Consider the following 16545-nt stretch of genomic DNA (forward strand, 5'->3'; position numbering starts at 1 on the left):
TCGAGCTTTAATATTTGTGTGCCTATTTCTCTTTAAATGTTACTTCAAGCGCTCAGAGTGACCAGCAAATCATACAAGTGTTGTCATTTCTCACAGCAGCACTGACCAACCACCTGTCTCAGAAGAATAAACAAAAACATTCATATCTCACAGTGGAGAGAATCAGCTCTGATGTAGATCGGAAGCTGTGATCTATCGGATTTTATCCGCTAATTAACTGATTTATCAAAAAATTTGCTGAAATGTTTTACTATCCCACAGTTTTAAAGCGTCACACAGGATGCTTTTCTACCATCTGGTGAGTAAAAACCTGGTTAAAATCGACACATAGATGTACTCCACAGTGCTTATGTAACCGGCAGTAGGCTAATTAGGCCGTTTCATGTCAGCTAACATTATTGATAAGATGTTTTACAAATCGTTACGTTTAATAGGAACATGGGTATTTTAGGCTAGTTTTTAATCACGAATAAGCTTAAATCTGGGAAAAAATGTTGCCAATGTGCACAAACCCATGAAGTATACATTCAGACTCGCTGATGGTTATGTTTTATGTTCCAGTCTTCCTTTACCAAGAGAGAACAGGGTGTTTAAGTACATTTTAAGTGGTTAAACATATTAATATTTTAGTCTATAAAAGCCTAACAGAAGCATGTTTCTGTCGACCCGTTAAAGTAATTAAATGTATGTACTTCCTCACAAGGAAAATAACCGGTGCGCTGTGTGTTAGTTTTGGGGGGAGTTTATCAATTTTACATACATTTTACCAACATTTTTATGCATGTAAAACTCACATTCTGCCTCTGAGTCCATATGTATATTTAAACGTGTTTTAAAAAAAAGATCGCACGGTGCAGGTGCAGCTGAGGTTAAGCAAACATAAACATCAAGTTTAAAGTATTTGAAGCCTTGTTTATGAAAGACGCTAGCTTTGAAGATTGAGAGATCAAAGGCTACATTGAGCGTAAAATGAGGGCATTCCCATCTTTGTATTTATTCAAGGTACTTTCAGACATTTTTAAAACCGTGAAAAAAAATTATATAATGATCAAAGTCATTTCGATCAGTTTTTAGCTGAAAAGCAAATGAAACTGCATCTATTAAAGGGTAAAAAACTGGTAAATTGTTAATGTGCTAATCATTTTTCATACTTACTTACTTACGTACTTTTAAAAAAAGTACACTTAAGAATTCACTGACCTATGCTGTGTAAAATGAAAATAAAAACAACAATGGAGTGATTTGCAAATTTTATAACCCCCATATTTTACTGTCCGTAGAACATAGAAAACATATGAGATGTTTCGACTGAGACATTTTTAATCATGTAAAATATTAGCTCAGTTTGAATTTTTGTTAGCAACATATCTGGAAGATGCTGGGCTGGAGGGGGAGACAGGTGGAGGAACATTTTGCAACTAACTTAATTGGCAGCAGAGCAGAGTAACGTAACTGAGCATTAAAACAGCATCTTGAATAGACAGAAATTCATCAATCTGGAAAAAAATGCATCTGCAAAATTGTGGAACAATTTCAGAGTAACATTTTGATGCATGACCATTAATAAATAGCCATGAGTATCATTCACAGAGAGTTTGAGAATGGCTGCAATCCCAGAATTATAAGATGTTATAAGGTTTGAAGAAGTCACTTGGATGAGTGATGAAACATTTCTCCCACTGAAAACATTACGTCCAGATGAATAGAATCAACTTTCTGGGATTTCAGAGTAATGTTTTTTAATGAAAATTGCAAAGTCTTTGAATAATTCATCATCTACAGTATATAAAATTTAAAAGATTCAGAGAATCTGAGGAAATCTCTATGCACAAGGTGGGAACGGGCTGGAAATTAAAACTGGACGCTTGTGATCTTCTGGCCATTAGGCGGTGCTGCATGAAAAACGTGAATCTGCCAAAAACAAATTACTGCAGGGCTCAGAAAAATTTCAGAGTTCAACACAGTTCAGTGTGCCAGCCACAAATTATTAAAAAACATTCATGGAGCATCCTCTAGACTGAAGAGGAGAGGGACCATTCATATCAGTGCTCAGTTGAAAAGTCTGCATGTCTGATGGGAATATGGCATATGTTGCTACCTATGGAGCAACATACGCTCCCATCTAGACGAGGCTTTTTTTCTGGGAAATCCTTGTATATTTCAGCAAGACAATGATAATGATAAGCCACATACTGCATCTATTCCAGCAGGATGACTTCATAGTAGAAGAGTTCAGGGGCTGGACTGGCCTCCCTGCAGACCAGACCTTTCACTGACTGAAAATATTTTGAATATCTTCAAACAAGAAATATGACAAAAGCGAAAATGCCAAAATGCAACAATGACCATCAAAGGGTGTCAAAACTATGAGAATCTATTGGTATTTTTAGCTGATACTTGCTAAGTTTTACTCTAAAAATGAAGCACGACGGGGAGGTGAATCGCGTGTTAATGGTACCATAAACTTTTCCCAACCACAGACTGTCTTTGGTTATTTTCTGTCACAGTTTAAAAGGTTATACATTATTTATTCGTTCTTTAGCTTTTAATCCCAATTTTCATCTTCAGTAAAATAAAACATGAGTCGTCATTAATCCCCTGTGCCCACTTCAGGCTGGCAGCTACGAAAGGCATCAAGGTTCCCCGCCGGGATTTCCTGAAAGTCAACGTTAGAAGCACCTGGTAAGAAGTTATTTGAGTCATTTTCTCACATTTTTATCTTGCTTGCATATTAAAATAAAGTTAATGCTCATCCAGCGATGACATCATAAACTACGTGCTGGAGCGGGTCGCACCACCTTGTCCAGGTCTGCCCCGACCCCGATTCTCCCTCTACCTGTCCTCCCAGCTTCAGTATGGCGTTGTTGTGGTCTACCACCGGCAGTGTGCTATTCTTCTGGGTAAGGAGGCATTTACACACTGAAGGAAGGAGAGACATAATTGATCCTGATGTTGATTCATTTGTTGTCCTTTCAGAGGAACTTCAGTCCATTGTGGGACAGCTGGTCAAACAGAGAACCTCACAGAAAATTGATATGGATGACCACAGCAGGTGAGAAATTATGCTCAGCATATTTACCTTCATGTTCAATCTCAAAGTAACAGCTGTTTCCTGGCACTGAGCTTCCCGTTGTTTTCCAGACCATCTCTGGTCCTGCCAGATGTCCTGACTCTGCTGGAGGAGACAGACGGACCTCCTGACCCTTTATTTGGAGTGATGCAGCTGCAGGATGCCATGCCCAGCCCCAGTACACTAATACAGGTCGCAACTAAATAGTAGCAGTTAATAAGGGAAAGTTGAGCTGTAAATCATCTTATTAGTTCATAAACCAAGAGTTCTCTGGCTGTATTGATTCTTAGATGAGTTGGGAGTATCTGAGAGAAGCTTCTCCTGAGCATCCTGAACTGATCAGTCCAGCTGCTGCACTGGAAAACGGTAGGATGTGTTAAAGTCGCTGAATTGAAGATGTAGAACTTGAAAAAAAAAAAAGAAAAAAAAAAGTCGCCGAATTTAAAAAGTGTACTAGTTTTCTTTCCTTTTTATGTATGTATCAAGTCATACTAAAAAATGACCTTAGCAGGTCTTAAAATCATTTAAATACAGCCTCGAATAAACGACACGTGTCACATTACACCTTGTCATAATCAATTTTAAAAAAAGCCTAAATGTAGAAACATTGAGCGCAAAGGTAAGTACACGACATGATTCAGCAGCTTGTTGAACCACGTTTAGCAGCAACAGCTTGAAGAAATCACTTTCCCTGTGACTTTATCAGTCCCTCACATTGTTGTGGAGGAATTTTGGCCCACTCCTCTTCACGAAGTAGTTCATGAAGGTTTGTGGGGATTTATTTGTGCACAGCTCTCTCAAGGTCCCTTACTTACTTACTTATACCTAAAACCCCTCCTAGGTATAGGCTGTTGCCAAGGGTTGGTCTTTCTTAAGGTCCATTTCTGTCAGATTGAAGTCTGTATACAGATAAACCAAAATAAGGAGCAGAAAGCTTTTTTTAATCACTACTGCATCTTATTTCATCTTTGGCACGGATATTGTTAATCAAATCAAGTTTATTTTGCAGCGCCTACTTATCTTCTTAATTCCTATAGAAGCAGGAACCTTTTGCACTTGAAGCAGATACACCTGCACTAGTTGTACAAATAATATATGCTCACATGGCTTATTTTTCTGTAGAAATGTGTTCAGGGATGTGCAGCATGTGCACGTCCCTGCATGAGCTCACACTGCAAATCCAGCCAGAAGTGAGGAGCAGAAAGAAAACGACAGGTCAAAGCGGAGCAGAGCAGAGCGCCTTCAAACACTTAATTTGCAGAAAGTGATGCCTCAGAGTCAGGAAGGGTTGTGCAGCTGAATTTCACTCAGCAGAGGAGATCACTTTAATTTAAACATGATTAGTCATAGCTTCCGCTGGCCTCTGTGGAGTTGATGCTGAAATAGTGACTTTTATATTAATGTGTATTCACGACTCTGTTTTCGCAGGTATAACTGTGTCTCCAGAGGCCATCACCCTGAAAGAGGCGGAGCCTGTTGGTATCCCCGTTACAGAGGTAGGGGAGTAAAAAGGAAACAGATCTTCAGTGTAATATCTCTGCTCATCATCTGCCTTATTTCACTGCTAGTTTGAGGGTGCAGAGCTGGTTGATGACCATCCAGATACTATTGACTTCCTGCTGGCACAAACAGATCACTTTCCAGAAGGTGTGTAGCAAAAAGCTTCTGTGATTTTGCATTTTCAAGAAAAAGAAAACGTAGAATGGGACATAACATAATCTATAATCTTTTCTAACAGGAGATTTGGAGATACTGGGAGAAAAGGTGGCAGCGGGGGAACAAGAAAAAGAGGTGGAACGGGAAGAACGAGAGGGCGACCTGGAGAAACACGGAGCAAAGGAGCTCACAGGATCCACTCTAGAGTAACTTAGAGACACTTGTGTAAACAGAAAATACCACGACAAACAAACAGTGATCCACTTACTGTGTTTTTACATGTGTCAGGTTGCAGCCCACTACTCTTTCCAGTGAGGAGGCTATTTTGTTGCCTCAGGAAGAGCCAGGCCTGCCCGCAGAGAAGCCCCCCTCAGACCCGCTCACCCCCGTCTCTGTGCCCGGCCTGCCTGCTCCGCCCTCTGCAGCAAAGGAACGTGAAAGGCGTCTAAGAAGTCTGGAGTTGGAGGTGCTGGCTTTTGTGGGTTTTACTTAAATGACAGAAATTTTTGTATCTTTACCCCTCCCACGCACACCAATCTGTAGACCCTGTGATGCTCTTATTACTGCCAGTACTATTTAAGAAGGTCAAACATGTAAGATTATATGTGCAGCTAGCAATGATAATAAATAATGAATCAAGTTTGTCCAGATTGACATGATAGCATCACTCAGTTGCTGCAGATTTGATGGCTGCACATCCACAATGTGAATCTCCTGTTTCACCACATCCCACCGGTGCTCTGTTTGACTGAGATGTAAACCCATTGTCATGTTTAAAAAAAGGTGACTTCCGCTTTGTTATCTTGCTGGAAGCAGGATGGGCATATAGTGGTTGTAAAGTAATGGACATAGCAGCAATACTGGCGTAGGCTGCGGTGTTTAGACAATACTCAGGCTCTAAGGGGCCCAAAGCGTGCAAAGAAAATATCTTCCACATTATATCACTACTTTTCTGACCATCCCTCTTTAAACCCTATGGATGGTTTTGTGGCAAAAACACCTAAATCTCTCTCTTCTTCCTCTTTCTGATGTTGAGATTGAACTTCAGCACGTCTTTTTGTTCATTATCTGTACCTACTTACCCAAACATGCTGAAATAGCTCAGTTGGGAGAGCTTTAGACTGAAGATCTAAAGGTCTTTGGTTCAATCCCAGGTTTCAGCAGTGGAGTGCTGTCTTTAGGCAGTCCCGACCTGGAATCATAAATGCTTCCAATTCTAAATATGCAAAGTTCCATTTGATTAGATGTTTGTGTTAATAAGAAGTTAAAGGGCTGTACTTAATAAAGTGGCTTGCGTATGATACTTTGCTGAGACTATATAGAGTCCATATTCACCAGCTGAAATCTTTGGAATCAGTTATTCAGAGATTACAGTTCTAGTTTTAAAGGGAAAATTACTGTTTTGCTTTGTTTAGGTCTTGAACAGGTATAGAAATGTCTTAAAACTGAGTGTGAAGCCTCCCTGAGAGTTTTCCATTCTGGTGGAAGATTAACACCAACTGGAGGAATATTTTGTAGGGTTGCTACCCCCACCCCCTTTTGAAAAATCTCCCTAACCCTCTTTTACTAAGTCGTAACATAAAAACAAGACATTAGCTACAACTTACAAATCTCTGGTCCCCTTTAGTCAATCTATTTCCCTCGCCCCCAGGATGTGGCTTCACCAGAGAAGAAGAAGAGGAAGAGGAGAAGGAGGCAGCTGATCTTCTTTGACCCGGTGACGCAGCTCTCCCAGGACGATCTGCAGCGACAGATCAACGACCCTTTGACCGAGACGAGGCGACCACTCCTCGCCCCGCTTTCCTTTCAAAAGATAATTCCTGCTGCTGATCTCTTCAACAAGCCCTGCACCTGTCAGTATCACAGCTGCCAAAAATAGAGCAAAGCATCCTCCCTTCACCCCAGAAACATCTGTTTAAATCTCACCCCCTTTTATACCTTACTCATTACTCAGATGGAAATCGGGTAGAGCTGTGCACTGTTGGTTTTCTAGTATGGCCATGGACTATGCTGCGAGCTCCTTTCTTTTCTAATTACAGGCTTCTAATAATCTAACTGCTAATATTTTTAATGCTGGCTCCTCTAAATTGTTGCAGTAAAAGCTTCACGTGGAACCTTGAATTCTATTTATTCCCCTCACTTCTTATATTCAGCGGCCGCTGCAGCTCTATTAATGGTGTGACTCAAGTAACCTTTTCAAAAATAAACCACGAAGCTATTTTCCCCTGCAGTCTTGCCTGAAGAGGTTCAGTTTCTATGGAGACAGAGTGCAACCATCACACCCCTCTCGGGCTCGGACCTGCAAGTTGGGGAGCGAGGCCCCAAATCCACTGATTCTGAAAGGGAGAGAGAGCGTGAGATGATCGAGGTTCCCGAAAGAGAGGTGTGGAAAAGCGTTTTGTTACGTGGGCAGCGATTGGCAGGGATGTCTGCAAAGGCTTTTAATGCAGGAGATGGAAAAACACTCACAGTTGTTAACTCATTACTTGTGTCTTTGCGTGAAGCAGGTCCTCAGAGAAATGGCAGAAACAGAGATGCTTGATATTTCAGGTAAGATAATCAAAGATTATCACCGATTTGCAAAGATGGATGTAGATTCCAGTTCTAAAAACTAAAGCTAGCGATGACATCATGACCAGCAGGGGGCGACACCATAAGTTGCACTATCCTGATATCTTAGTAAACACTTTCCTGAAGGGTTTAAGATCTCAAGCACTAATTTCAAGAGTTTTTCAAGGCAGTATGTTTTTATTATGAACCCTATTAGAATCAGTGAGCACAATTAATGCTTTAAGCCAGGCCTACCTTGCATGCTGCTACTGTGTGCAGTGTCATGAATTTTAAATCCCTCACCCAACCCACTCACTAATCACACATGAGTTCAACACACCACAAATCACAAACATTCAGTTACTCTCAGTTTTATTTAAAGCACCAGTTCACAACAAGCTACCCTACTTTGTTAAACAAATAAACAAGAAACACCCACAATAATCAAATGACCCGCTATGAGCAAGCACTTGGCAACAGTGGGAAGGAAAAACTCCCTTTTAACAGGAAGAAACCTCCTGCAGAACCAGGCTCCAAGCCATCCTCCACGGTTAGTAATTAGCAAGGGGCTGAGGCTTCAACATGACCTGAATAACTACTGAGTGTCATAAAAATAGTTACGTCCATCTTTGTATACAGTCTTTGGATTAAAGGTAGAAATTCACAACACACAAAACAGAGCAGAAGCCAATTTTAGGTTTAAATTAGCAGGTGTGTGTGTGGGGGTTTTTTTTTTTAGCTTAACTGGATGTAACATTTTGTCCTCAGTGTGTTAGCATTGCAAAATTTATTTGGCACAAGCTAAAACCTTCTGTGCATTCACATGGAGTGAGGCTGAGGTCAGAGGTCAGGTTGGACGTGTAACACTAATGGCTTTTAAAATACGATAAGATGCATTCATTTTAATATGCATGTATACATCCAGCCCAGGGTGAACTGCCACTGGAGGGCAGTGACCAGAGAGAGGTGTCTCGAGAGATCTCCCCCTTATATCTATCCGAAGGGTAAGTAAGTATCAAAGAAGATCTCTGTGTGTGTTTATGTGCAGGTGTGTGTCTGTGTGCGAGCAATCACACTCATGTGCACCCATCATTTGGCAGGTCCACTCTCTCCAGGTCTATTTCTACACTGAGGGACATCCCAGAGGTGTCGGACGAGTTGCCTGCGAGAGTAGCCGCGGAGTCACCTCGGTAATAACCAGCAGAAAAACAGAGACGACTCTCTCTTTAGTGTCTCCCGATGTTTGAGTTCGATTTGGAGACAGGAATGTGGTTTGTTTGTTGCCAGGTTGCTGCCAGAATTGGCCGAAGGTGAAGTAGAGCCTCTGCTTTTTCAGTCCCTCTTGCCGCCCGAGGTCAACCGCAAAACTGTCAGCAACGTTTTTCAGCGGCTTCTGGGTAAGGAGGCACTTTCACTTATCATCGAACTGTCCTGTCACTCATGTTAAAATTGTATTAATGGTACAGCGCCAAGGCTGTGGCGGTCCCTGGCCCGTGACCTTCACTTTATAAAGGTTGAAATAACAAACAGTGTCACTAGTGGAAGCTTTAGGAATGAACTGATGAACAAACATACTGGTGACTTGTGTACATTCATGGAAAAGTAATTTGCTTTAAAAACACGAGATCTTTTCTGTGCTTCAGTGACCGTTTATGTGTGTGTGTGTTGTGTTGGTGGGTAGCATCTTTATCTGCCAGGAAGCTGCGTGTGGAGCAGGATGAGCCTTATGGTGACATCTTCATATTTCGTCGCTCCAACTATGAAGAAATACATCTGCCTTTGTAACATGGAAGCAGCGAAGCAGCGCTGAGCCTCCTGATCGGACTCGTCCCGTCTTAAAGCCAGACTGGAAACTTTGTGTTCAACAGCATCATAAATACAAAGCGGTGTTTTGCGAGAGATCATTTCACGAGAAGGGTTTAAAAAGCATTTTATCAAGCTTTTAATGCGATTAAGTGTTGTTTTTATAATTGTTCCTTAGTGCTACCAGGTTTATGAGATTTCTGATAAATATTTTAACAATTTTTATCGTTTTATCTGCAATCAAACAGAAGTGTTGTCGTTGTTGTTCTGGGCACTCAGTTGAACTGTGCTGTGTTCTGTTGAACTGCAAAATAAATGAGTTTTTGTGACCTCTGTGAGTTATTTCTGTGACGAAAGTGGGCGCCGCATGCACGCAACAAAGTATATGTAGCGTGCGGAGGAGGACGGGTGTGGAAAATCATACTGCCGGGGTTAAGGAGGTGCAAGGAGGAAAGGAAGTAAGTTGAGTGAAACTGGATCCACTCAGCCCCTGTGCCCACATCTTGATTCTGATCTGAAAACTTTCTCAGGGGGTTGTGACCAAAGTTTATTCTTAGCGTCTGTCTCAGCTCGCCCTCCTCTCTGTCCGTCTGTTCCTCACTTTTTGTGTTTGTCTGCTTCAGCTGTCGTGTTCGCTTACTTTCAGTGTTTGCCTTTTACTTTTTCTCTATTCTCCCTAAGATATTCTTTCTTCTTTTGTCACTTTCGTGGTGAAGCTTCGGCATCGTGTCTTCCTTTCACTTCTGGTTACAGCTGACAACACTGCGGGCTATTTTTTTACTTTTTCACAACTCCTCGTCCTCCAGTTTGTTCCCGTGCTGCTACTTGACTATTTATCGCGCTGACCTTGGCGCTTTTCCTCTCCACATCTCATCGCCTTTTGTTCCTGCCGCTACCTCACCTGCATCTCGCCTTCACCTCTCGTGCAGCATCCCTCCATCCGCCGCTCTTCCACTCAGGCTCGTCTTTTCTCTGAGAAGATCTGCACTGCTGTGCAATGGGAAAGACAGAGCTGCATTCTCTGTTTAAGGGTTTTCTGGACCGTATTTGCCTCTGCCTTTCTGTGAGTATCTGCATTCTTTGAGCATGTTTTTGTGTCTCTTTCTAAGTCTGTGTGATTTACTTTTAACCAGCTGCACTATGTGTTGATCTCTTAAAGATCACCAGCTTTCTAACAATGAATGTGCAGATTGGTTGTGTTTATGTATGTCAGTGGCCCATGTCCTGCGCTAAGTGTCAGTTACGCACATGCTGAGCTTCTGATATTAATAACAGTCTCAGAATGTGGATGGAAATAGAGCCTCAGCTCCTCCAAAGAGAGTCATCTGGCATTTTCTTATGAGCCCCCTTTAGGGCAGGCTCAGGTCTTCGAGATCAACCTTAATGCATTAATCATGGCTGCATTAGGACAGCCTCAGCAGGAGGACGTACACAAAGCTGTGTGAGCTTCTGTAACCATGCAAGCTTGAGTGCACGGGTATGTCCAGCTGGTGACCTTTCTCCTTACAGACCCAGAGGTCAGATGTTACTCGGTGTGTTTTTAGGTGGGGTGTGACAGAAGCAGGTTGATGTTTTTTTGATCTTTTGCTCCACCTTGTCATGAATGTGGCTGACTTTGTTTGCAGAGAAGAAGCGACCGGGCTGCAAATGACAGTGAGAGGGACTCTGAAAATGGTCACCTGGTCTACAAAAGTGGTGACGTCTTTGAAGACAGATGTAGGTTGCAGCACAGATGTAGGAAGAGTAAGCAGCCTCGTTACGGTGCTCCGTCATTAAGCTGATCTTTATCTGTCTTGCAGATGAGATAGTCGACACTTTAGGTGAGGGGACCTTTGGGAAAGTGGTTCAGTGTGTGGACCACAGCAGGTAGGTTTTTCATCAGGAGTTTTAAGTTGAATCAATGTGCAGTGTGTGTGTGGGGGGGTATTTTTTTAAAATTTTTTTTTAAAACTGTGTTTAAAAACAGAGGAGGAAATCAAATTGCATTGAAGATCATTAAGAACCAGGACAAATACAGAGAAGCAGCCAAATTGGAAATCAACGTCCTGGAGAAGATCAGTGAGAAGGATCCGCACAACAAACAGTGAGTCTGTGATTGAAACGCTGTTACCCGTTTCACGTGCTTTATGTTTCACCCTCTGTTTCTCTTCCTCATCAGTAACTGCGTGCAGATGCTCAACTGGTTTAACTACTACGGCCACGTGTGCATCTCCTTTGAGCTGCTGTCTCTCAGCACATTTGACTTCTTGAAATCAAACAACTTCCTGCCGTATCCAATTAACCAGATCCGACACATGGCCCAGCAGATCTGCCACGCTGTCAGCTGTGAGTCCAATATGCATCATACAGAGTGTGCAGCACCACTTTCCCTTTTCTGCTGCACCTCTGCATCAATGCCAGGGATGAGACTAAGCAGATTAAACACGGCAAATTAGAGCAAGACGCAGGAGCAGTCAGGGCAGTGAGTGATTGATTTCATTCACGATGATTGATATCATTCAGTGATTAATTCTAGTCAATAACCGAACGCAATCATTTGCAAATCTCAGACAAGTCTGCTATTTATAATTTAGTCATATCAAATATTAATTTCATATTCAGTACAACCATTTGCTATGTAGCCATAACATGGTATCATTCGCTTGATATCATGCTGGCAAATTAAACTTCAGAATGAGACAGGATGCTGTAAACCGCGGCCTACGATTCTCCAAAATAAAAGCAGAGCATGCGCTCCTAAATATTTAAACATAAACAGCACAAAAGATGAGCTGCAACCACAGATTTTATAGAAGATGGGTTCATCCACTGTGACTTCACACATTGGTTTAGATTAGTTTAATGCTACTTTTTTGGTCATTAAAATGTTTTTGTTTTTCGTTTTTTGGAGACAAGAGGTATCACATTTTTAGATGCACGTGCAATGCACAGATATTGCAAACTAAACCTGTACCACACAGGATGTAATAATATTAAATTTCTCTATTAAAAAGCTTTTTTAAAAACTCAAATGCCACTTGGCTCCAGCTGCATGTGTTGGGAGACCTGCCAGTCAAAGCAGCAACATCCTTAACTCTAGTATCCAAGTGGATGAGTTATTACAAAAAGGTCAGCTCTATAGCGTTGTTATGAAAGTGGAAACTATCCACAGAAGCCAAAGTTTTTTTTGTACTGTAAACATGTGTTTTAACACATGGGGTCATGGGGATTGACTTGCTTTTGGAACTGGCCTCAAGTGGCCATCAGAGAAGCTGTAGTTTTTGGCAGCTTCACCTCGTGTTCAGTTTTCGGCCATGGAGGTTACTCCTCAGCTGGAACGCATCACACCATCAAAGAGTCCCTCTGCTTTAATTAAACCAACACTTCATCAGACAGAGTGGCTTCATTCGGGTTTCTGATATATAATCTTTGTAATATCCTATCTACTAACATTTAATTCGCTGCTGTAAATCTGTCACATCCAGCTGTCTACAATCAACCACATTTGAGGTGTGTCTGCTCATGATGAACTTCCTCATCTGAACTTCCCTCCCGTTTCCTCTGCAGTTCTCCATGACAACAACCTGACTCACACTGACCTGAAGCCTGAGAACATCCTCTTTGTCAACTCGGACTACTCCCTCATATACAACGCCGAGAAGGTCAGAAATGGCTGCAGGCGTGATGGCCGAGCGCTTCAGGGGATGGTAGAAAAAGCAGGGATTAATGATGGCAGAAAAATGCAGCTTTTCATTTGGGTGCAAATTTGTTTCAGCAGAAATCAGACACCCACATGTATGCTTTTTATGATCTCATATTTATCCAGGAAGGCTGCAGCTTGTTTGTTGACCTTTGCAGGAAAATATGTGGCAGCTCTGAGACATATTGCTGAATTTTTATTTATGGAAATCTCCACTTTTTCTTCGTTTTTCACAGCCACATAAAAAAGAAGACTAAATACACCCTTACTGATTCCTGTTAAATCAGGATGTCCAAGCTTATTAAACTTTATGAAGGCACCATGGCTTGGTTTGCATCTGAACAAATCACATGGCTTCTGGACCAATGTCCTGTGAACAGACAAGACCAAAGTGGAGACACAGTGTTGCATTTAGCAAAAAAGGGAAAACAAGCTTGTTGACTTTCTTGGAATTAGTTAAATCCACCAAGCAGGGTTTTTTAAGGTTAACTGGGTCAATTGAGACATCGTGAGACGTTGATTCAGTTAGTTGATTGAGATGTTTAATCTAATTAGTTTAATCCAACCAAAAAAGAAGTGGGAGATTAAGGGGGTTTATCTGCTGGTGGGGCTGTGTCACGAAGGGCATCTGCTGTAAAACGCAACCACATCAAACATGCAGAGCTACCAGCTACAGTGACCCCTTGTCCACATGGAAACAGCCGATAGTAGCGTTTTTCTTGTTGCTGTTTTTCTAATCTGATAGACTCGTTCTTGTTTTGTCCTACCATGTTGCAGTATTGTAAAATTGTTCATAACTTTTTATGTTATTTTCACCACATTAGCTCAAGCCTAATGCTCTTTATCATTTTTATCAAAGCATCATCAATAGCAGAAAAATACAAAGATTATACTTTAAATGAGCGAAGTTGGGAGGGTTTACAGTGTTTCCACCTGTCGCCCATTTAGAAGTGCAATGAAAGGCGGGTAAACGACACCACGGTGCGGCTCGTCGACTTCGGCAGCGCCACCTTTGACCACGAACACCACTCTGTCATCATCTCTACTCGTCACTACCGAGCCCCAGAGGTCATACTTGGTAAGAAATGTCATTTTAGCTCGGGGAGTATCCAGGACCTGCCCAGTCCAGTTGGTAACAAAGCTATTCCTTCTTCCACAGAGTTGGGTTGGAGTCAACCGTGTGATGTGTGGAGTATCGGCTGCATCCTGTTTGAATACTACAAAGGGTTCACACTCTTCCAGGTCACACATTCGACATAAAAGTAAGACGAACTTTGTCTTTTTATTTGTCATGGTCTTTACTTCCTCTTGTGTCCACTTACAGACTCATGACAACAAGGAGCATCTTGCTATGATAGAGAGAGTACAGGGACCGATTCCTCAGAGGATGATTCAGAGGAGCAGGTATCCCGCTCGTGCACCCTCTCATTGTCACAAACTCTGAAACACTTTGATCTGACGACTCTTCATTTTGATTCTCAGAAAGCAGAAGTATTTCCACCGTGGACATCTAGACTGGAACGAGTGCTCCAAAGCCGGACGCTACGTCAAATCCAAATGCAAGCCGTTAAGGGTGAGCCGTGGGCAGGCGGACCACAGATAAGCATTATCTGCTCGGTGCCCACCATTTGAATATAATGTCTCTCTCCTTGTTTTACAGGAATACTTGTTATCACACGGGAGAGAACACCACCATTTTTTCGATCTCCTAGAGAGGATGCTGGAGTACGAGCCCTCAAAGCGTATTTCTCTTTCCTCCGCTCTGTGCCATCCTTTCTTCCAGCCCCTCCATCATCCAGGAAGAAGTCAGGGGTGGAGGAACAGCTGTGACATGAGCAGATGACCTTTGGTAGACACTTAACCATATGTGGACCATATGGTGAGGGTGTTTGCAAGTTTATTTGTAATTTAAGCTTTAAAAATAAGAGGTTTAAGTTATTTGAGTTAAACACTGAAATGACAGCTAACAGTGAAAGAGAAAGTCTGAAAGCATCATTGTAAGCAGCTTCTCAGATAAAAGAAGTTTGAACAGTTACAGCTGATTGAGCTGGAAGAGAGAAAGGAGAAGCATCATCCTTTCAAGTAGGGAAAAAAATTAATTTAGCAGACACGTTTGTCTAAAGGTGCTGGCAATTTTTTTCTGAGCATATTATTTTTATCTTTGTTTGCTTTTCTATGTTTCTGTTAAAATTGTCTTAAAATTGTTTACAAGCTTGTTAAGTATGGAAAGACTTGACAAATGCAACCTACGTGACGTTATAAAAATCCAACAGTCTCAGCCTTAATGTATCCCCAAGAACAGAAGCATTTTTTGAGGTAATCAGTCTCTAGATATTATTTAGAATAAATGTGATTTTTTTCAAGTGTAATTTTCTAGTTTGTAGTTTTAATTATATAAAACATTAAAAAAAAAAGAATTATATATAACATTAAAAAAAGGAAACAATTGAAAAATATAAAAGTTATTTGCTTTTACTTTTTTATGCTGTACTTTTTATATTGGAGGAAAAAAGATGAAGAAATGGCGCAGGTGCCAAACGTTAAACTACTAATGGAGAACTGACCTTAACAAGCAAATCAACTGAAGGAAATATTACATCTTAGGCTTGTGTGATGATCAGAATTATGATTAGGGTGACCAGATGCCGTGTCTGAAAGTTTCATACCCAACTTAAAAAATATATACAATAAATCAGACATGAGTCTAGCACGTAAAGGCCAACTAACTTAACCTGTTATGCAGTAGTCCTTATTTAACCTTGTATTCACGATTCATGTTCTTATATTAGCTATATCTAAAAAGAATTAAGATTTTTCTAGTTAATTATAACACATATGCACTGTGTCACTTCGTGCCATATTTCCCCATCTGTGAAATTGAAGTATAATTTTATCTAAATTATCTGCCAAATCATTTTCTTTGTGGTAGGTTCCATCAGATTAAACAAGCTGCTAACTTTTTGGTGACTTCTTGCTCTGATGGGACAGAATAAAGAACCTTCCCTGCGAAAAACAAAACAGAAAAAACAAAACAGAGTTTAGGAAAGTGCAGTGTAAATGTGGGACTTCTGTATGTGGGAGATGTCATAAAACTGCTGCGGAGTCCCACAAAAAAAAGGGACATCTGGTCACCCTAGCAAAAACACTGAAGTTTGGAAACAGGTGATCTACTAATGGTTATAACAAACACAACAGACGTTGTCTTCATGCTAATAAAAGAAACATGTTCTAAAATTGGACATTTTAAAGGGAAAAAATAAAATGTATTCAGATATGTGTCTAACATTTGGAGGACATGTTGTATTTAAAAGCTGAAGATGTATGATCCTTTCAGTTTTGTGCTTGCAGTCACTTTATGGCAATTTGGATGTTTTCTGTAATAAATTTTGCATAAAATAGCACCTGCAGTCATTGAATTAATTCAGTTTTTCATGTTTTACTTGCAACCTTTCAGTTCATCACTCATACATTCACACACGACTGACCCTCAGCCCTCCTCTGGCATCTTGATTGAGTGCAGCTGAGCAGAGAGCATGGTCACTCTGCTGAGCGCGAGCGTGTACTCGCCAGTTTCCCCTCTTCAGCCTTTGCAGTGTTGAAAGCGAGTGCAGGAGGCAGGATGCATGACGCCCACTCACTGGCAGTGAATGCATATTTAGGTGTTCTACTGTCACACGGGCGCAACGCGACATCACGCGGACTTTGAACCAGGAAGCCGGAGGTTAAAGATCAGCTAGCGTCCGATCGGACTGTCCCAGACAGTTTTCACATGCACTTCCATTTGGTA

At 41.3% G+C, this 16545-nt stretch overlaps 2 protein-coding genes and 1 non-coding gene across 3 annotated transcripts; all 3 read left to right on the forward strand.

The window, feature by feature from the left end:
* The first annotated feature begins 42 nt into the window (after positions 1-42).
* LOC102788010 (meiotic recombination protein REC8 homolog) lies at positions 43-9344 on the forward strand. Its single transcript, XM_035913936.2, has 17 exons — positions 43-298; positions 2614-2682; positions 2758-2900; positions 2977-3052; positions 3142-3262; positions 3361-3436; positions 4499-4566; positions 4639-4717; positions 4809-4932; positions 5015-5192; positions 6378-6579; positions 6958-7109; positions 7231-7276; positions 8202-8280; positions 8377-8466; positions 8564-8673; positions 8958-9344. Exons 1-17 carry the CDS (start codon positions 243-245, stop codon positions 9059-9061), a joined length of 1773 nt encoding a protein of 590 aa, XP_035769829.2. The 5' UTR covers positions 43-242; the 3' UTR covers positions 9062-9344.
* trnaf-gaa (transfer RNA phenylalanine (anticodon GAA)) lies at positions 5817-5889 on the forward strand. The gene has a single exon. It is a non-coding gene; the product is annotated as a tRNA-Phe (tRNA).
* A 283-nt stretch (positions 9345-9627) lies between the features above and the next one.
* On the forward strand, positions 9628-16204 carry clk2b (CDC-like kinase 2b). Its single transcript, XM_006804837.3, has 11 exons — positions 9628-10142; positions 10705-10795; positions 10879-10945; positions 11046-11162; positions 11238-11404; positions 12626-12720; positions 13707-13836; positions 13918-14000; positions 14083-14162; positions 14241-14331; positions 14419-16204. Exons 1-11 carry the CDS (start codon positions 10077-10079, stop codon positions 14599-14601), a joined length of 1170 nt encoding a protein of 389 aa, XP_006804900.1. The 5' UTR covers positions 9628-10076; the 3' UTR covers positions 14602-16204.
* The last annotated feature ends 341 nt before the right edge of the window (positions 16205-16545 follow it).

This window comes from Neolamprologus brichardi, chromosome 11 (genome assembly GCF_056152115.1).
Source record: "Neolamprologus brichardi isolate AB-2024 chromosome 11, ASM5615211v1, whole genome shotgun sequence".
NCBI lineage: Eukaryota > Metazoa > Chordata > Actinopteri > Cichliformes > Cichlidae > Neolamprologus > Neolamprologus brichardi.